General features: G+C 47.4%; 2 protein-coding genes across 7 annotated transcripts in view; one reads left to right on the top strand and one right to left on the bottom strand.

Annotated features, from left to right (window-relative positions):
- Positions 1 to 8,053, top strand: part of LOC135513311 (zinc finger and BTB domain-containing protein 11-like) — a 28,496-nt gene extending 20,443 nt beyond the window's left edge. For all 3 annotated transcript variants that reach the window (XM_064936216.1, XM_064936215.1, XM_064936217.1), the window contains 7 exons: positions 652 to 886; positions 970 to 1,137; positions 2,593 to 2,710; positions 3,605 to 3,686; positions 4,253 to 4,329; positions 4,485 to 4,660; positions 5,741 to 8,053. In XM_064936216.1, the coding sequence (XP_064792288.1) occupies positions 652 to 886; positions 970 to 1,137; positions 2,593 to 2,710; positions 3,605 to 3,686; positions 4,253 to 4,329; positions 4,485 to 4,660; positions 5,741 to 7,815 (2,931 nt within the window). In that variant the 3' untranslated portion in view covers positions 7,816 to 8,053. The remainder of the gene's footprint in view (positions 1 to 651; positions 887 to 969; positions 1,138 to 2,592; positions 2,711 to 3,604; positions 3,687 to 4,252; positions 4,330 to 4,484; positions 4,661 to 5,740) is intronic.
- A 2,931-nt stretch (positions 8,054 to 10,984) lies between these two features.
- LOC135513312 (tumor protein 63-like) overlaps positions 10,985 to 21,511 on the bottom strand; it is a 92,321-nt gene continuing 81,794 nt past the window's right edge. For 2 of the 4 annotated variants that reach the window (XM_064936218.1, XM_064936219.1), the window contains exons 9-12: positions 16,894 to 17,102; positions 13,571 to 13,715; positions 13,038 to 13,131; positions 10,985 to 12,747 (exon numbers count right to left, since the gene is read on the bottom strand). In XM_064936218.1, coding sequence (XP_064792290.1) covers positions 12,451 to 12,747; positions 13,038 to 13,131; positions 13,571 to 13,715; positions 16,894 to 17,102 — 745 coding nt within the window. In that variant the 3' untranslated portion in view covers positions 10,985 to 12,450. The remainder of the gene's footprint in view (positions 12,748 to 13,037; positions 13,132 to 13,570; positions 13,716 to 16,893; positions 17,103 to 21,511) is intronic. The other 2 variants (XM_064936220.1, XM_064936221.1) reach the window with 1 other exon arrangement.

Below are 21,511 nucleotides of genomic sequence, written 5' to 3'. Positions count from 1 at the left end.
TAGCAACAACACTGTTCTCTAGGTGTCCGTAGCAACAACACTGTTCTCTAGGTGTCCGTAGCAACAACACTGTTCTCTAGGTGTCCGTAGCAACAACACTGTTCTCTAGGTGTCCGTAGCAACAACACTGTTCTCTAGGTGTCCGTAGCAACAACACTGTTCTCTAGGTGTCCGTAGCAACAACACTGTTCTCTAGGTGTCCGTAGCAACAACACTGTTCTCCAGGTCAGAGACTATATTAGTGTATGCAGCGCTGCCCTGTGCTGGTCTGTTGCTGTCTATATGTCTGTCTCTGAGTCATGGGAAATGACTTGCAGTCATATGGCTTTGATGTTTTTGTGATATATCAGTGATTTGTTCTCGGTGGGGAGAGATGTTAAAGTTGTCCCACTTTCAAAGTTTATTTGCCAAGTGAAATAAATACAGTACATTAGAAATCCTGCTCAAGTCTCTCTCTCTGTCTCTCTCTCTCTGTGTCCCCCTCGGTCTCTCTCGGTCTGTCTCTCTCTCGGTCTGTCTCTCTCTCTGGTCTGCCTCTCTCTGGTCTGCCTCTCTCTGGTCTCTCTCTCTCTCTGGTCTCTCTCTCTCTCTGGTCTCTCTCTCTCTCTGGTCTCTCTCTCTCTCTGGTCTCTCTCTCTCTCTGGTCTCTAGTTATGTAACAAGGAGTTCCAGTACGCGGCCTCCCTGAAGGCCCATCTGACCAGACACAAGCACCAGAAGAGTCAGAGGCCGCCACTGGTCAGGGTCCCCCAGCCCTACGGTGAGGAGGGCCTCGAGGTGGACGGCAGGACCAAGGGACGCACCAAGAGAGAGTTTGTCTGTGACATCTGTGGAAAGACTCTTCCCAAGCTGTACTCTCTGAGGATCCACATGCTCAACCACACTGGTCAGTCAACCCCCCCCCCCCCCCAAATCTAGTCTTCTCTTCCGTCCTCCTCTTCCTCATTGTTCTAATGATCATTTCCACAGGGGTGCGGCCCCACTCCTGCAGGGTCTGTGGGAAGACCTTCGCTCATAAACACAGCCTGAAGATGCACAGAGCTCTACATGACGCTGCTAAACAGTTCCACTGTCTGCTCTGTGACAAGTCCTTCGTTAGTAAGAGAAGTCTGGAGGAACACACCAGCATTCACACAGGTCTGTCTATACATTACAGTGTACCTTACACATGGCACACTTCTGAGCCAAATGGAGCTGATCAAATCAGAGCCCCCCCCCCCCTCCCTATTGCTCCTTTCAGACCCCTCTCTGGTCAAATCAGAGCCCCCCCCCCCCCCCCTATGCTCCTTTCAGACCCCTCTCTGGTCAAATCAGAGCCCCCCCCCATGCTCCTTTCAGACCCCTCTCTGGTCAAATCAGAGCCCCCCCCTATGCTCCTTTCAGACCCCTCTCTGGTCAAATCAGAGCCCCCCCCATGCTCCTTTCAGACCCCTCTCTGGTCAAATCAGAGCCCCCCCCCCCCCCTATGCTCCTTTCAGACCCCTCTCTGATCAAATCAGAGCCCCCCCCCCCCCCCCCCCCCCCCTATTGCTCCTTTCAGACCCCTCTCTGGTCAAATCAGAGCCCCCCCCCCTATGCTCCTTTCAGACCCCTCTCTAATCAAATCAGAGCCCCCCCCTATGCTCCTTTCAGACCCCTCTCTGGTCAAATCAGAGCCCCCCCCCCCCATGCTCCTTTCAGACCCCTCTCTGGTCAAATCAGAGCCCCCCCCTATGCTCCTTTCAGACCCCTCTCTGGTCAAATCAGAGCCCCCCCCCCATGCTCCTTTCAGACCCCTCTCTGATCAAATCAGAGCCCCCCCCCTATGCTCCTTTCAGACCCCCTCTGATCAAATCAGAGCCCCCCCCCCTATGCTCCTTTCAGACCCCCTCTGATCAAATCAGAGCCCCCCCCCCCCCCCCATATGCTCCTTTCAGACCCCTCTCTGATCAAATCAGAGCCCCCCCCCCTATGCTCCTTTCAGATCCCCCTCTGGTCAAATCAGAGCCCCCCCCCCTATGGTCCTTTCAGACCCCTCTCTGGTCAAATCAGAGCCGTTCTGCCAAAGGAAAAGGCCTCCACCATGGTTGCTAGAAAGGACAGTGTTTGGTGTTTTGGTGGAAAACCCTGTCTCGGGCACCTCTCCAGAATCTACCATAGGTGTTATTGGGTTGAGATCAGGTGACTGAGACACACACACCCTGTAACCCCCCTTATGCTCCTTTCATACCCCTCTGTCAAAGTCACTGAGATCTCTTCTTTTGCCCATGGTAGCCTAAACAATGGGCAACTTTTTATATATGACCCTAAGCATGATGGGATGTTCATTGCTTAATTAACAAAGAAACCACAACTGTGTGTAAGAAGCTGCTTTCAATATACTTCTGTATCCCTCATTCACTCAAGTGGTTCCTTTTATTTTGGCAGTTACCTCTAGTTTGATTCAGAAATCTTATGGTCAAATGTCTTCCAGGTGAATTTAAGTATCTCTGTTAAATATCTCTGTTAAATATCTCTGTTAAATGTCTTCCAGGTGAATCTAAGTATCTCTGTTAAATGTCTTCCTGGTGAATCTAAGTATCTCTGGTAATATCTGTGTTAAATGTCTTCCAGGTGAATCTAAGTATCTCTGTACCCAGTGTGGGAGGTCGTTCCACCGAGCCTCTGGTCTGAGTAAACACTTAAAGAGGCACCAGCCCAGACCTGACGTACGAGGGTTCCCCTGTAGTCAGTAAGGATCTGCTTCTCTCATAAACACTCTCTGATTCTGTAGCTGTGTGTGCGGTGTTTCCCTTTTATATTGATTTATTTAAAAAATTTAAATATTTAAAATATTTTAAGGGATGGTGAAACGTTTTCAGTGTAAAACTATATATCAAATATGTAGAAAAGATCATGGAGATTTATATATTTTTACATAAGATCATGTTTGAGAACTAAAAACCAACCAAAATAGAAACTAGAATCTGAAAGTCCCAAAATGTCGAGGCATGGGGCCTCCATTGGGTCAGGGCGTGGGGCCTCCATTGGGCGGGGGAGTGGGGCCTCCATTGGGCGGCGGCGTGGGGCCTCCATTGGGCGGGGGCGTGGGGCCTCCATTGGGCGGGGGCGTGGGGCCTCCATTGGGCGGGGGCGTGGGGCCTCCATTGGGCGGGGGCGTGGGGCCTCCATTGGGCGGGGGCGTGGGGCCTCCATTGGGCGGGGGCGTGGGGCCTCCATTTTGATTCTATAACGTTTGAGTCACTCAGACAGCAGAAGGTATAATGTATAAACAATTGCAGGAAATTCGGTATAAAACTGCACTTTTTTTTATCTCATGGTTTTATTATTTTTTAATTGCAGGAAACTAGCTTTTAAAACAGCAACAATTTGTCTCTGTGGCCAAGAGGAGGGCCTCTACAACGGCTTTATCCACGCCCCGTAAACCACGCCCCGTAAACCACGCCCCGTAAACCACTCCCCCCTCTCACGCTAAGTTTGCCACCGCTGCTGGAAAAAGTCCTAGGGGAAACACTGTGTTTGTATGATGATGTGCCTGTCCTGACTGTGTGTGTGTGTGTGTGTGTGTGTGATGGATACGTGCACATGTTCTGTTCTACACATCATGACTGTATCCCTCCTCCAGCTGTGATAGAAGTTTCTTTGAGGCCAAAGACCTGCAGCAGCACATGAACAAACACCTGGGACTCAAGCCCTTCCAGTGTCAGGTGGGGAATAGTCATTATTATGTTGTTAGATTAGATTGTTTTGTTATTAGATTATGTTATTAGACTAGATTGTAATTAAATTAGATTGTTATCAGATTATGTAATTAGATTAGATTGTTATTAGATTAGATTATGTTATTAGATTAGATTATGTTATTAGATTAGATTGTTATTGTGCTATTAAATTATTAGATTATGTTATTAGATTAGATTGTTATTAGATTAGATTGTTATTAGATTAGATTATGTAATTAGATTGTTATTAGATTATGTAATTAGATTACATTATGTTATTAGATTAGATTATGTAATTAGATTACATTGTAATTAGATTGTTATTAGATTATGTAATTAGATTACATTATGTTATTAGATTAGATTATGTAATTAGATTAGGTAATTAAATTAGATTGTTATTAGATGAAAGTTTTATTATGTTATTAGAATGTTTTTAGATTATTGTTAATTGTGTTATTAGATTGTTGTTATTGTTATATTAGGTTCTTTCATGAGGTTCTATCATATCGTGAGGTGCTATTGTTAGATAATGTTCTGTGTTGTATCAGATCTGTGGGAAGTCTTACAGCTGGAAGAAGGACTGGTACTCCCATGTCAAGTCGCACAGCGTGGCAGAGCCTTACAGGTGAGTCCCCACTAATGCGTTCACAGCCGTCAGCTTTGACCTAGTCTATAGTCACTCAGTCCTCTCTGTCGAATGAGTGAGGCAGCCCGGTTAAAGCCCTTCGACACCTGTTGATGTGAAACGGGATATTTTTATAATGCTTCTCTGTCCTGTAGGTGTAATGTCTGTGGAAAGGAGTTCTTTGAGAAGGCTCTGTTCAGGAGACATGTGAAGAAGGCCACACATGGCAAGAAGGGCAGAGTCAAGCAGAACCTAGAGAGAGAGTGTGAACACTGTGGCAGGAAGTTCACCCAGCTCAGAGAGTACAGACGACACATTAACAACCACCAGGGTGAGACACGCACGCACACACACACACACACACACACACAAATCCACAATCTGTCATTGTTCAACCTAATGGCAGCCCTGCCACTTGGTTTGCTATAAACCTGAGGGATGGGACTGGAGAATTGTAACCAATCCTGAGATCGAGCCGTCTATGCTGACGGGTCGATGAGAGCAACATCTCTAACAGATATAAGATGCAAACAACACTGTTCAACTGGGTCTAATTATTGTCTCCGTCTAAAACCGTAAAGCCACTGGTCATATAGAGATGTTGATTGGGTGACAACGTAGTGCTGGCCATATAGAGATGTTGATTGGGTGGCTAGAGGAGTACAACGTAGTGCTGGTCATATAGAGATGTTGATTGGGTGACTAGAGGAGTACAACGTAGTGCTGGTCATATAGAGATGTTGATTGGGTGACAACGTAGTGCTGGTCATATAGAGATGTTGATTGGGTGGCTAGAGGAGTACAACGTAGTGCTGGTCATATAGAGATGTTGATTGGGTGACTAGAGGAGTACAACGTAGTGCTGGTCATATAGAGATGTTGATTGGGTGACTAGAGGAGTACAACGTAGTGCTGGTCATATAGAGATGTTGATTGGGTGACAACCTAGTGCTGGTCATATAGAGATGTTGATTGGGTGACAACGTAGTGCTGGTCATATAGAGATGTTGATTGGGTGACTACAGGAGTACAACGTAGTGCTGGTCATATAGAGATGTTGATTGGGTGACTAGAGGAGTACAATGTAGTGCTGGTCATATAGAGATGTTGATTGGGTGACTAGAGGAGTACAACGTAGTGCTGGCCATATAGAGATGTTGATTGGGTGACAACGTAGTGCTGGTCATATAGAGATGTTAATTGGGTGACTAGAGGAGTACAATGTAGTGCTGGTCATATAGAGATGTTGATTGGGTGACAACGTAGTGCTGGTCATATAGAGATGTTGATTGGGTGGCTAGAGGAGTACAACGTAGTGCTGGTCATATAGAGATGTTGATTGGGTGGCTAGAGGAGTACAACGTAGTGCTGTATGTTTCCCTGTCTTTTAACACCTGTCCTCTTCTCTCAGGAGTCAAACCTTTTGAGTGTCTGACTTGTGGAGTAGCCTGGGCCGACGCCCGCTCTCTGAAGAGACACGTACGCACCCACACCGGCGAGCGCCCTTACGTGTGCCCCGAGTGCCAGGAAGCCCACATCGATGCCCGCTCCCTACGGAAGCACATGACCAAGTACCACGGCGACCTCCTGCCGGGGAAGATCATGCTGGAGAAAGATACGCTACAGTTTCACAACCAGGGTACTCAGGTGGAACACGCCGTCTCCATCCTGGCGTCCGATCTCCCCCCCGAGCTCCGGCCCGTCCAGCCGCCGCCGGCCGAGGAGATCGAGACGGTGCTGATCACGGAGGAGACGGTGGAGGCAGTAGAAGCGGTTCAGGCCGTACAGGGTGACGGGGTCGCGACCTTGTCGGACCAGAGTATCATGCAGGTGGTGAACTATGTGCTGTCCCAGCAAAGTGTGCTGCCTGGGGGGGTGAAGATGGAGGGAGATGGAGGGCAGGAGGTAATGCAGACCATGGAGCAGCAGGAGGGAGATGGAGGGCAGGAGGTAATGCAGACCATGGAGCAGCAAGAGGTTATGCAGACCGTGGAGCAGCAGGGGGTAATGCAGACCATGGAGCAGCAGGAGGGAGATGGAGGGCAGGAGGTAATGCAGACCGTGGAGCAGCAGGAGGTTATACAGGCCGTGGAGCAGCAGGAGGGAGATGGAGGGCAGGAGGTAATGCAGACCGTGAAGCAGCAGGGGGTAATGCAGACCATGGAGCAGCAGGAGTTTATGCAGACCGTGGAGCAGCAGGAGGGAGATGGAGGGCAGGAGGTAATGCAGACCGTGAAGCAGCAGGGGGTAATGCAGACCATGGAGCAGCAGGAGTTTATGCAGACCGTGGAGCAGCAGGAGGGAGATGGAGGGCAGGAGGTAATGCAGACCGTGGAGCAGCAGGAGGTAATGCAGACCATGGAGCAGCAGGAGGTTATACAGACCATGGAGCAGCAGGAGGGAGATGGAGGGCAGGAGGTAATGCAGACCGTGAAGCAGCAGGGGGTAATGCAGACCATGGAGCAGCAGGAGTTTATGCAGACCGTGGAGCAGCAGGAGGGAGATGGAGGGCAGGAGGTAATGCAGACCGTGGAGCAGCAGGAGGTAATGCAGACCGTGGAGCAGCAGGAGGTAATGCAGACCGTGGAGCAGCAGGAGGTTATACAGACCATGGAGCAGCAGGAGGGAGATGGAGGGCAGGAGGTTATACAGACCGTGGAGCAGCAGGATGGAGGGCAGGAGGTAATACAGACCATGGAGCAGAAGGAGTTTATGCAGACCGTGGAGCAGCAGGAGGTAATACAGACCGTGGAGCAGCAGGAGGTAATACAGACCGTGGAGCAGCAGGAGGTAATACAGACCGTGGAGCAGCAGGAGGTAATACAGACCGTGGAGCAGCAGGAGGTAATACAGACCGTGGAGCAGCAGGAGGTAATACAGACCGTGGAGCAGCAGGAGGTTATACAGACCGTGGAGCAGCAGGAAGTAATACAGACCGTGGAGCAGCAGGAGGTAATACAGACCGTGGAGCAGCAGGAGGTTATACAGACCGTGGAGCAGCAGGAAGTAATACAGACCGTGGAGCAGCAGGAGGTTATACAGACCATGGAGCAGCAGGAAGTAATACAGACCGTGGAGCAGCAGGAGGTTATACAGACCATGGAGCAGCAGGAGGTAATACAGACCGTGGAGCAGCAGGAGGTAATACAGACCGTGGAGCAGCAGGAGGTTATACAGACCGTGGAGCAGCAGGAGGTTATACAGACCGTGGAGCAGCAGGAGGTAATACAGACCGTGGAGCAGCAGGAGGTAATACAGACCGTGGAGCAGCAGGAGGTTATACAGACCATGGAGCAGCAGGAAGTAATACAGACCATGGAGCAGCAGGAGGGAGGGCAGGAGGTAATACAGACCATGGAGCAGCAGGAAGTAATACAGACCATGGAGCAGCAGGAGGGAGATGGAGGGCATGAGGTTATGCAGTCTGTTGAGGTAACTCACATGGCAGAGGTGGAGGGATGTGACAGACGGCACCTAGTAGACTGACTCAGTCACGAGGCCAGTGTTTCCCAAACTCAGTGCACATTTTGGTTTTTGCTCTTAACACGACACAGCTATTTAAAATGACCAACTCACCATGGAGCTTTGATCATTTGAATCAGCTGTGTCGTGATAGGCCAAAAGCTAAACATGCCCCCCCCTTTGGCACTTTGGTGACGGCCATTTCCTGAAATCTAGAGCAACAAAAAAGGCCTTGAATGATAAATAAAGTTTTAAAAAAGAACTTGTTTTCTTTATTTTAATTTAATTTTACGTAGTGGCGCTGCTAGTCCACAAGGTGGCACTACGCCCCCTCTTCCGTTATTTGAGGAGAACCCTGACGTGTCCCTGAATCAGCTGGTCAGGTCCGGTGACTAGGGCTATGTGGTGACTCTATCCTCTGTAGAGTACATTACTGGCGACCGGGGGCCCATAGGGCTCTGAGTGGGCCGCTATGTAAGGGGGGGGTAAGGGGCCATTTGAGAGGCACCCTTGGAATGCTAATTATATCCCCCGGTGAGGTGAGTTGTTGGCCTGCTTCCTCGACAGAGATGGGACTGTGTGGAGGAACAGGGCACCTGGGGTTCAGTAGGACACAAAGGAAACTCATCTGTGTTGTTATTGGACAAATTGGGGTCCTGCCTGGCTGTTTTCGTCCTGTTGACCAGGCCCCTGCTCCGCCTCAACCCAGGGACCATCCTCCTCTCTACAGTGGGACAGAAAGTACGAAGTTGACTTTTATTTTGATTATGTACATTGAATGAACTGAGGTTTTGACTTTTCTGTTCGTTCTTGTGTATAATGTGTAAATAACGACAATCATTAAAATATTCTGAATTAATAATCTAGATTAATTTACTGCATTCATGAAGTTACCCGATTGTTGAATCTCAGGAGAGATGTTTGTTTCATAGAATTCTAAAAGAATCCAGTTGGAATCCAGACTCACTGTTTCCTTCCTCATGTAGTAAACCAGCCTGGTCTGATCCCACTGTTTCCTTCCTCATGTAGTAAACCAGCCTGATCTGATCTCACTGTTTCCTTCCTCATGTAGTAAACCAGCCTGGTCTGATCCCACTGTTTCCTTCCTCATGTAGTAAACCAGCCTGGTCTGATCTCACTGTTTCCTTCCTCATGTAGTAAACCAGCCTGGTCTGATCTCACCGTTTCCTTCCTCATGTAGTAAACCAGCCTGATCTGCCAGCTCACATTCTGTTTTGGGTCAATCTGGTTTCACAACACTTAAGTTTCTTCCTTGTGTTGGTTCGAGCTCTGTTGGGCTTTACAAATTACCTCAACTAACCTGTACCCATTGACTTGGTACCCGTACCCCCTCTATATAGCCTCATTATTGTCATGTCATTTTCTAACTTAAAAAACAACAACTTTAGTTTATTTTGTAAATATTTTTTAAACTCTTATTTCTTGAACTGCATTGTGGGTTAAAGGCTTGTAAAGTAAGCATTTCACGTTAAGGTCTACACCTGTTGTATTTTGCGCATTTGACAAATGCGATTTGATTTGTGAACCTCCCTTTCTGCTGGCCACTGGTTTTCCTTATTGAGTTGGTTACAGAGCTCTGTTGTGAAAAACCCCTCTGCCTAAACTGAAACGTTATACTACCTGTTGCTCGTTAGGTTCATCTCTTCTGCTTTTCTCTCAAACACTGAGGACCACATAGTGTACACCGTACTGCCAAGAGGTTTACCAAACAAAAACATTCCATATGAATGATTTATTCTGCTTTAGATCGTATATCTTGTTTTAGTCATTTGCTCTTTCTGAAACGTTTGTTTTCTTTTATTTTGTTTTGAGTCGTTTCTTCTTTCCAATTTAGTGATTTGTTGACACTATAAACATGATCTATACACAGACTCCCCAACAGCATTTGGTAACTAGGCGGTATTTTATTTTTGGGTTTATATCAAAATAAGTACATTGCAATATATTTACAATACATTGTAGAAAAATAAGGAACAGTAGATTAGACGGTACTGGTTTTCTGCTTTCGATGTTCCCGACGACAACAACAACATACATACTAGGGTCATGTTTCTCTAACATCTCAATGATGTACAATTTTATAGAACTGTGTTTTATGGCAACTTTGCTCTGACCGTGTGTATTAGCACAATGACAACAATGACTTGTGAGAGGACCAGATTTATTAATTTTAATGAATACAAAATAAACTCCTTTACTGTTCTGTTCTGGCTTTTAACCACAAACTATTCTTAAATTCCTTTTTTTTTTGTCAAATATTTACCTTTTTGGGAAAATACTTATCATGTAGCATTTAGAAAGTAACTCTATATAAGTGTGTGTGTGTATATATACAATAATCTCAATAGGTTTGGCCATCTATCAAGTTCAACAAATAAAAAAACGTTTAGACAATGTGGTTCCAAAAATAAACAATCCATCAATATTACAGCTAGCATCATTTACAATAGAGAAATATAGACCAGAAATGTTCTAAACAGACCACCCCCCCCCCCCCCCCCCCCCCCCAATTCATAGACTGTACACCGTGATATACATAGGTGGCAGAACAAGCAGGCAATGAATCTGTTCCAAATGTCGCCCTATTCCCTATATAGTGCATTACCTCGGACCAGGGCTGGCACCCTATTCCCTATATAGTGCATTACCTCTGACCAGGGCTGGCACCCTATTCCCTATATATAGTGCACTACCTCTGACCAGGGCTAGCACCCTATTCCCTATATATAGTGCACTACCTCTGACCAGGGCTAGCACCCTATTCCCTATATATAGTGCACTACCTCTGACCAGGGCTGGCACCCTATTCCCTATATATAGTGCACTACCTCTGATCAGGGCTAGCACCCTATTCCCTATATATAGTGCACTACCTCTGATCAGGGCTAGCACCCTATTCCCTATATAGTGCACTACCTCTGATCAGGGCTAGCACCCTATTCCCTATATATAGTGCACTACCTCTGATCAGGGCTAGCACCCTATTCCCTATATATAGTGCACTACCTCTGACCAGGGCTGGCACCCTATTCCCTATATATAGTGCACTACCTCTGATCAGGGCTAGCACCCTATTCCCTATATATAGTGCACTACCCCTGACCAGGGCCCCCTGGTCGAGTAGTGCGTAGGGTGCTATTTGGGACAAGAACAATAGGAAAGGTGAACGCAATCACAATCGGGTCACGTTTATTGGTAACCATCACAACATCAAGGGCTATGAGCATATTGAGTTTCTTGTTAGTTTCAGTTACTCAGTAATGATAAACGTAAATACTTCAGGTACCAACGGTTTGTGTGATAATGCATTATTGTCGTTCACGTAGAAATACATTAGGTACTTATAAACACGACGGCTAACACTAGGGTTAACATTCCCAGGTTTCCTGGGCATCTCCGAGCGACGAGGGTTTAACACAGGCACAGTAGAAAACCAGTTACAGCATGTTATTAACACGTCTCCCTGACAGGAAGTTAAAAAAAATGTATCTTGGAAGTGTATACAATCAGGTCAAAACAGTGTTGTGAACGAAAAATAACAGGTAACCATAACAGTCCAGTATTGAGCAGCAGAGACTGGGATTCAACCCAACGGGTTGTAATAGAGCGGCATAGTACACTTGGACTTTTATAGGTTCTTTAAGGTTGCCACTGGTTACCACAGCCACAAAGTCAATATCGTAAAATTCATGAAGTCTTAAGATTAGGCATAATGTCGGCAGTGTGTTTAGGTTTAAAAGCAGATTTTAAGAAGATAAATTATAGAAATAGGCAAAGGGTTCACCATAATTATGATTTGTTGGCTATGGTAACTAGTGATGACCGTAATTTACGTTTGTGCAGACGTTAATATAGGACTCCATTTTGACATTGTATTTAGCAGTGGTTGGTGCAGTACCAGTGTGGCCACTAGATGCCGCCACTCGCCTGTTTTAATGTGAGGTTGTTCTAGGTTTACCGAGTCAACAGCAACACAGAAAACGGACAAATACATGTCTTAACGTCAGTAAAAATCTTGGCTGTCTAGTGTCCTGCTCTATAACGCGCCTTGGATTCAATCTCAGCCAAGAACAACAACAACCCCTAAAAGTTTCCTCTCAAGTCATGCTTTAACATTGGAATGGATAATGAACACTATAAAACAATATCAAAGCAAATCACAAAAGCATTTCTTAAGTGCTTTGTCTCAAGAAATTTGATAAAAAATAAAGAATATAGCTGTTTTCTCTCATCTAGCTGGCAGCTAATGAAGGCTTTAAAAAAAAAATCAAATAAGTGCATTTTTATTTGCATAGTATTTTTTGCTATTTAGTATATCTGAGCTTAGAACATTGAAGCAGAGATGTTCTAGTCCTGTACTGTGATAGGAGAGTTGGTTGGTCAACAGGTGTGTGACATATGAAGGGAGACCGAGCCAGGGGCTTCAATCCAAGGTGCACTGCTGAGAAGAGTACTGCACTCTACTTTTTAAAAGCTAATATATGCTTGAGCTGACATCTACAGCGTTTGTAAAAAGCGATCTCTGTGAATGTCAGGGAAATTGCCTTTTTCAGACCTACTGTTGCAGTGCGCGCTTTTTATTTATTTTCCCCCGACAACTCGAGAAACACACTCCGGCCAGAGTGTCTCTCACTCTCTCTATTCACCCTCCTCTTTGATGCGCTGCTGCTTGTTGCGTCGGGAGTCCAGATCGAAGGAGAAGTCGGACCAGTCGTCACGCGGAGGGAAGGAGATGGTCTGGCGCAGGGTGAAGCGCACGGCGTCGATGACCCGCTCGCCGCGGGCCTCGGAGGACCCTACGCTGACGGCGGAGGCCCCGCTGGAGGTACGCAGGATGTGCGGTGGAGGGGAGAACTCCATGCTCTGCCGGTGCTCCATGATGCCCTTCCAGATGACGTGCTGGAACTCCTGCGGGATCTTCAGTCGGGACAGGTCCTGTGGGCGGGGATGACATCACACACTGGGGGTTAGTCTCTTTAGTCTTCTCTCTCAGGCTAGGCTCAGGCCCACCAGACAGCACAACAACTCTGCACTGATAGTTGGTGGCAACTCTTGACGTGTTAGAATAAATGCCATCTGTCAGAAGACAATACTCTAGTTCAGGTTTGAATTAAAAAAAAAAAAAAATAGCAATAGATGAAGGTTCATGCCCTTTTGAAGCCACCCGACCCGTCTCTCTGAGTCTGTCCACACAGATGCGGTGCGTGCGAAAGGCAAGGCCTCACCTCCAAGTTATAGTTCTCGATCTGGTAGATGTTGGTCAGGCCCTGTGCTGTGAAGTAGTCCAGGCAGGCTGCGCAGCCCAGCCGCAGCAGAAAGCTGCAACGGGACACGGAGAAGGGAACAGGTTAGTAATGAAAATACTACCTCAGCATTCTTGTAATAACTGTGTTGTATCTAGTAAGGGAAGACAAAGGCCAACATTAAAGAGATTTCTGTCGGTTACAGGCACTAGAAAGTGAGCTAATTAGAACCCTGTACAGCGGTTCAGTTTCTATAAACTATCGCTAGGTGACGCTACAGAGCCGCGTTGCAATTGTTCTGTAAATATTGCGGCTCGTCCTGACTTTATAGTGCCCACAACTGTCCACAAGCATCAACAGACGTTATCAGTGGTGGCTGGTGCCACTTTAAAATCGGAAGGACGAGCTCATAGTAATGGCTGGAATGAATGGAATTAGCATCAAATAGAGATGACTCATTACTATGAGCAGTCCTTCCTTCACCAGCCTTCACTGGTGGTTGTTTCGCGAGGTACCTGGAGATGCTGCTGTCCATGGGGTAGGGAGGCGGGGGGGTGCAGTGGGAGCTGGGCACCATGGGTAACTGGGGCTGCAGGATGTGGGCGGGGCTCATGGTCGACATGTCAGCACTCATAGGCATGTGGCCCATCATAGGAGTCACTGCAGAATCAAACAGACTACTGTGAGCGTTTCATAAAAGGGCAATTTGATGTTTTAATTATTATTATTATTTGTGTTTACACTATGTCGATTTAAGACCAGCTGCAGTGAGCATCACTAGAGAAACAATCTTCTGTGAACGGTACTCTTTAAGGCTCCAATCTATCGTTGGTTTTTCAGCGCTGGACAAAATGTACAAACTCTTTTAATGTTCAATGAGATTGTGTATTACCAACAGAAGATAGTTGGGGGGGGGCATCTCAACAGGCTGGTTCCTCAATAGATAGTGGGGGGGGGGGGCGGCATCTCAACAGGCTGGTTCCTCAATAGATAGTGGGGGGGGGGGGGGGCATCTCAACAGGATGGTTCCTCAATAGATAGTGGGGGGGGGGGCATCTCAACAGGGTGGTTCCTCAATAGATAGTGGGGGGGCATCTCAACAGGCTGGTTCCTCAATAGATAGTGGGGGCGGCATCTCAACAGGGTGGTTCCTCAATAGATAGTGGGGGGGGGGGGGGGGCATCTCAACAGAGTGGTCCCTCAATAGATAGTGGGGGCGGGCATCTCAATAGAGTGGTCCCTCAATAGATAGTGGGGGGGGGCATCTCAACAGGGTGGTTCCTCAATAGATAGTGGGGGGGGGGGCATCTCAACAGGGTGGTTCCTCAATAGATAGTGGGGGGGGGCATCTCAACAGGCTGGTTCCTCAATAGATAGTGGGGGGGCATCTCAACAGGGTGGTTCCTCAATAGATAGTGTGGGGGGGCATCTCAACAGGGTGGTTCCTCAATAGATAGTGGGGGGGGGGGGGGCATCTCAACAGGGTGGTTCCTCAACATTAGAGAACATAACTTCACAATGCAACGATACAGGAGGTGAAGGAGAAGAGGGGAACGTGGCTCAATTTTAAAAGGCAACTCCACCCCTTTTCAACCAATTTGTCTTCATTATCTCCGGCACAATACCAGTGCCATTACATATGCCAAAACGGCGCGTTTTCATATCCGATGGCGTCGTCACGGTTACGAGGGGAACACGGAAAATATCCTCCATCTGGCTAGAAACTCGTTGCAGGTTTTTAGAAAACCGTTTTTCTAACGTTTTAATTGAATAATTCTACCCAGTGATGTCAAAAGCTTTGGTTTCCTCCCAACGTGAATACTCCAATATCAGCGTAACAACGATTTAGCGTTTTCCCACCTGAGATGTTTCCATCAAATTGACTTGTCGCAGGGAAAAAGCTGTGATGAGGTAGTGCACATACCGGCCGATACACACCGAGTACCGTTCAATTTCCCCCGAATAACTAATAAATACAAGTTAAATGTGTTTCCATCACGTGTTCAACTCTACTGAGGGTTGTGTCTTGTTTTGGCACGTTCGCTCTAGCCAACAGTTCAGATTTACAGCGCAGGTAGGCCAGGCTACATCATGTGGTTATCATGGACAAAAGAGAGAGGGAGAGAGAATGTTTAATGTGTCCAATGGCAGCCCAGCATCAGCCAGAATAAAACCCTCGTCGCCGTGCGGTTTCACCACCCGGTGAAGTTGATCATGTCGCCTAATAAGCGGGTGTTTCCCTGAGTCGTTGTGGGGAGGACCGCACGTCATAGCCGATCACGTTAATGATGGTTATTCAATAGATATTTGACAATAAAGCCGTTTCCACCGCCATTTTAATTTTACCGACTCTAAAGATCCCACCTCGTCTATCGTATTTACTTTGGTTTTGTTCGACATTTGGAAAGTTGACCTGACAAGTTTGCTCAGGACTGTTGATCCTGCATGTACTTTACACACATAAGGTTGGATGGAGACCTGGTTAATGAGAAGCACCTTATAGATGCAGACACTAGTATTGTGTTGATGTGACAGAATTCCCCTTTTAACCGTCTACCCTCTTGTATAAAAACAGTGAAAGGGTGCTTGAACTTGTAGCCAACCGTTGGAATAGGACCCCCAGAGAGGAGTGGAGGAATAGGACCTGCAGGCCCCCAGAGAGGAGTGGAGGAATAGGACCTGCAGGCCCCCAGAGAGGAGTGGAGGAATAGGACCTGCAGGCCCCCAGAGAGGAGTGGAGGAATAGGACCTGCAGGCCCCCAGAGAGGAGTGGAGGAATAGGACCTGCAGGCCCCCAGAGAGGAGTGGAGGAATAGGACCTGCAGGCCCCCAGAGAGGAGTGGAGGAATAGGACCTGCAGGCCCCCAGAGAGGAGGAGGAATAGGACCTGCAGGCCCCCAGAGAGGAGTGGAGGAATAGGACCTGCAGGCCCCCAGAGAGGAGTGGAGGAATAGGACCTGCAGGCCCCCAGAGAGGAGTGGAGGAATAGGACCTGCAGGCCCCCAGAGAGGAGTGGAGGAATAGGACCTGCAGGCCCCCAGAGAGGAATGGAGGAATAGGACCTGCAGGCCCCCAGAGAGGAGTGGAGGAATAGGACCTGCAGGCCCCCAGAGAGGAGTGGAGGAATAGGACCTGCAGGCCCCCAGAGAGGAGTGGAGGAATAGGACCTGCAGGCCCCCAGAGAGGAGTGGAGGAATAGGACCTGCAGGCCCCCAGAGAGGAGTGGAGGAATAGGACCTGCAGGCCCCCAGAGAGGAGTGGAGGAATAGGACCTGCAGGCCCCCAGAGAGGAGTGGAGGAATAGGACCTGCAGGCCCCCAGAGAGGAGTGGAGGAATAGGACCTGCAGGCCCCCAGAGAGGAGTGGAGGAATAGGACCTGCAGGCCCCCAGAGAGGAGTGGAGGAATAGGACCTGCAGGCCCCCAGAGAGGAGAGGGAGGAATAGGACCTGCAGGCCCCCGGAGAGGAGGAAGAGGGAGGAACAGGGCCTGCAGGCCCCCAGAGAGGAGAGGAGGAACAGGGAGGAAGAGGACCTGCAGGCCTCCAGAGAGGAGAGGAAGAGGGTGCCACAGGGATCACATTCACCTATGGGAGGAAGCGTTCTGACAGAGGCCCCTACACACCTCTCTCAGCGCCACGCGTGCCCAGACAGGTACCACTACCCTGCCTGTCCCGCCTGACGCGTGTCACATGATCGACCCAAAGGGGACGTGGTGGTGGAGTTAGGAGACTGGGCCAGGGAGGTACGGGGGGAGGGAGAACCGGACCAGGACCTAGCCAGATAGAAACATCCACTAGGGAGAATCTCTCATCATACAAAAGTGTAAGGCACACTTACTGTCAGTCAGGCCTTGGGGCATGGAGGAAGGCGTGAGTATATTGCGCTGCTGGGGGTTGATTAGCTGGCTGACGGAGGGGAGCTTGTTGACCTTGCCGTGGGGGTGAGGAGGGGAGCTGGAGCCATACTGGGGCTGGGGGGCCATGGCGCTCCTGGGGCAGGAGAGAGGAGGGTACAGGCCGTTACTCTCATCCCCCCAGAGATCCCATCTTTAACGACAAAGGGCCACAAGGCTGTTAGTTACACAGTTGGAAACAACAACATGTTCAGTAGGATAAACAGACTGTGTATGTACTTGCTCTGTCTCTACTCTGTTTCTTGCACTTTGTTTAATAAAGGCCATACGTGACTAAGAAATAGTTCACATCATTTTTATAGTTTGTCATATAGTAAACTTTGTCATATAGTATTCTACTGAGGATAACTTTTAATTTATCTGAAACTTTACTGGAAATGATAATGCAAGTACAAACATTACTCAATCAATATAATAGGTGTTACCTAGCAGGGTACATACTGTATCTTAATCAATAAACTGTAGGTGTTATCTATCAGAGTACATATCTCAATCAATATAGTAGGTGTTACCTAGCAGAGTACATATCCTCAATCAATATAATAGGTGTTACCTAGCAGGGTACATATCTCAATCAATATAATAGGTGTTACCTAGCAGGGTACATATCTCAATCAATATAATAGGTGTTACCTAGCAGGGTACATATCTCAATCAGTTTCTGTGTTGTGGATAATGGTTGACTGGGATACACAGCAGCTTCAACTGAGGTTCCTTGTTTGTGTTAAATTAAGCAGATGAAGAATTGGGTGGAACAATGGATTTGCTAGTGCCTAGCGATTTACCTGAAGTGTAGGTTATATTTAATTTTTTCAATAACTAATTGACCAACATGAATTGAATAGTAGCACTCATCCCTCAAGACTAATCCCTCAGCACTAATCCCTCGGCACTAATCCCTCGGCACTAATCCCTCGGCACTAATCCCTCAGCACTAATCCCTCAGCACTAATCCCTCAGCACTAATCCCTCAGCACTAATCCCTCAGCACTAATCCCTCAGCACTAATCCCTCAGCACTAATCCCTCAGCACTAATCCTTTCGGCACTAATGTCTCTGCACTAATCCTTTCGGCACTAATGTCTCTGCACTAATCCTTTCGGCACTAATCCCTCAGCACTAATCCTTTCGGCACTAATCCCTCAGCACTAATCCTTTCGGCACTAATCCCTCAGCACTAATCCTTTCGGCACTAATCCCTCAGCACTAATCCTTTCGGCACTAATCCCTCAGCACTAATCCCTCTGCACTAATCCTTTCGGCACTAATCCCTCAGCACTAATCCCTCAGCACTAATCCTTTCGGCACTAATCCCTCAGCACTAATCCTTTCGGCACTAATCCCTCAGCACTAATCCTTTCGGCACTAATCCCTCAGCACTAATCCCTCAGCACTAATCCCTCAGCACTAATCCCTCAGCACTAATCCTTTCGGCACTAATCCCTCTGCACTAATCCTTTCGGCACTAATCCCTCAGCACTAATCCCTCTGCACTAATCCTTTCGGCACTAATCCCTCAGCACTAATCCCTCAGCACTAATCCTTTCGGCACTAATCCCTCAGCACTAATCCTTTCGGCACTAATGTCTCTGCACTAATCCTTTCGGCACGAATGTCTCTGCACTAATGTCTCTGCACTAATCCTTTCGGCACTAATGTCTCTGCACTAATCCTTTCGGCACTAATGTCTCTGCACTAATGTCTCTGCACTAATGTCTCTGCACTAATGTCTCTGCACTAATCCTTTTTGGCACTAATCTCTCGGCACTAATCTCTCGGCACTAATCTCTCGGCACTACGAGCATCATGAGAGGAAAAGCACAAAAGGAGAAGGAAAGTCAAAGCAGGAGATGTATTTATTCTGACAGACCAAAGTATCACAACAATCTGTTTCAAACAGAACGGTCACAAAAGCATTTCTCCATAGAATCTGCTCTTTCTACATAAATGCATACACTATACATCATACATTAGGCATTTTCAATCTACTTTAATAAACGTTTCTTTAAGAAAATTTGCAAGATCTAAAACAAACAAACTGTCCCGCAGTGATGTTGAAAAACATGACCAGCATGATCAAAGTTATCTTCATAAAAATATCTCTCCCTGTAAGATAATATGTGTCCTAAATGGTACCCTATTCCCTATATAGAGCACTACTATTGACCAGGGCCCTATGGCACCCTATTCCCTATATAGAGCACTACTATTGACCAGGGCTGGTACCCTATTCCCTATATAGAGCACTACTATTGACCAGGGCTGGTACCCTATTCCCTATATAGAGCACTACTATTGACCAGGGCCCTATGGTACCCTATTCCCTATATAGAGCACTACTATTGACCATGGCTGGTACCCTATTCCCTATATAGAGCACTACTATTGACCAGGGCCCTATGGCACCCTATTCCCTATGTAGAGCACTACTATTGACCAGGGCTGGTACCCTATTCCCTATATAGAGCACTACTATTGACCAGGGCTGGTACCCTATTCCCTATATAGAGCACTACTATTGACCAAGGCTGGTACCCTATTCCCTATATAGTGCACTACTATTGACCAGGGCTGGTACCCTATTCCCTATATAGAGCACTACTATTGACCAGGGCTGGTACCCTATTCCCTATATAGAGCACTACTATTGCCAGGGCCCTATGGCACCCTATTCCCTATATAGAGCACTACTATTGACCAGGGCTGGTACCCTATTCCCTATATAGAGCACTACTATTGACCAAGGCTGGTACCCTATTCCCTGTATTGTGCACTACTATTGACCAGGGCTGGTACCCTATTCCCTATATAGAGCACTACTATTGACCAAGGCTGGTACCCTATTCCCTGTATTGTGCACTACTATTGACCAGGGCTGGTACCCTATTCCCTATATAGAGCACTACTATTGACCAAGGCTGGTACCCTATTCCCTATATAGAGCACTAGTATTGACCAGGGCTGGTACCCTATTCCCTATATAGAGCACTACTATTGACCAGGGCTGGTACCCTATTCCCTATATAGTGCACTACTATTGACCAGGGCTGGTACCCTATTCCCTATATAGAGCACTACTATTGACCAGGGCTGGCACCCTATTCCCTATATAGAGCACTACTATTGACCAAGGCTGGTACCCTATTCCCTATATAGAGCACTACTATTCACCAAGGCTGGTACCCTATTCCCTATATAGTGCACTACAATTGACCAGGGCTGGTACCCTATTCCCTATATAGAGCACTACTATTGACCAGGGCTGGTACCCTATTCCCTATATAGAGCACTACTATTGACCAGGGCCCTATGGCACCCTATTCCCTATATAGAGCACTACTATTGACCAGGGCTGGTACCCTATTCCCTATATAGAGCACTACTATTGACCAGGGCCCTATGGCACCCTATTCCCTATATAGTGCACTACTATTGACCAGGGCTGGTACCCTATTCCCTATATAGAGCACTACTATTGACCAGGGCTGGTACCCTATTCCCTATATAGAGCACTACTATTGACCAGGGCTGGTACACTGTTCTCTATATAGTGCACTACTATTGACCAGGGCTGGTACCCTATTCCCTATATAGAGCACTACTATTGACCAGGGCTGGTACCCTATTCCCTATATAGAGCACTACTATTGACCAGGGCCCTATGGCACCCTATTCCCTATATAGAGCACTACTATTGACCAGGGCTGGTACCCTATTCCCTTTATAGTGCACTACTATTGACCAGGGCTGGTACCCTATTCCCTTTATCGTGCACTACTATTGACCAGGGCTGGTACCCTATTCCCTATATAGAGCACTACTATTGACCAGGGCTGGTACCCTATTCCCTATATAGAGCACTACTATTGACCAAGGCTGGTACCCTATTCCCTATATAGTGCACTACTATTGACCAGGGCTGGTACCCTATTCCCTATATAGAGCACTACTATTGACCAGGGCTGGTACCCTATTCCCTATATAGAGCACTACTATTGCCAGGGCCCTATGGCACCCTATTCCCTATATAGAGCACTACTATTGACCAGGGCTGGTACCCTATTCCCTATATAGAGCACTACTATTGACCAAGGCTGGTACCCTATTCCCTATATAGTGCACTACTATTGACCAGGGCTGGTACCCTATTCCCTATATAGAGCACTACTATTGACCAAGGCTGGTACCCTATTCCCTGTATTGTGCACTACTATTGACCAGGGCTGGTACCCTATTCCCTATATAGAGCACTACTATTGACCAAGGCTGGTACCCTATTCCCTATATAGAGTACTAGTATTGACCAGGGCTGGTACCCTATTCCCTATATAGAGCACTACTATTGACCAGGGCTGGTACCCTATTCCCTATATAGTGCACTACTATTGACCAGGGCTGGTACCCTATTCCCTATATAGAGCACTACTATTGACCAGGGCTGGCACCCTATTCCCTATATAGAGCACTACTATTGACCAAGGCTGGTACCCTATTCCCTATATAGAGCACTACTATTCACCAAGGCTGGTACCCTATTCCCTA

Source organism: Oncorhynchus masou, chromosome 24 (assembly GCF_036934945.1).
Source record: "Oncorhynchus masou masou isolate Uvic2021 chromosome 24, UVic_Omas_1.1, whole genome shotgun sequence".
NCBI lineage: Eukaryota > Metazoa > Chordata > Actinopteri > Salmoniformes > Salmonidae > Oncorhynchus > Oncorhynchus masou.
Note: the sequence above shows the minus strand (reverse complement) of the source record. Positions and strands in the feature narration are given on the sequence as shown.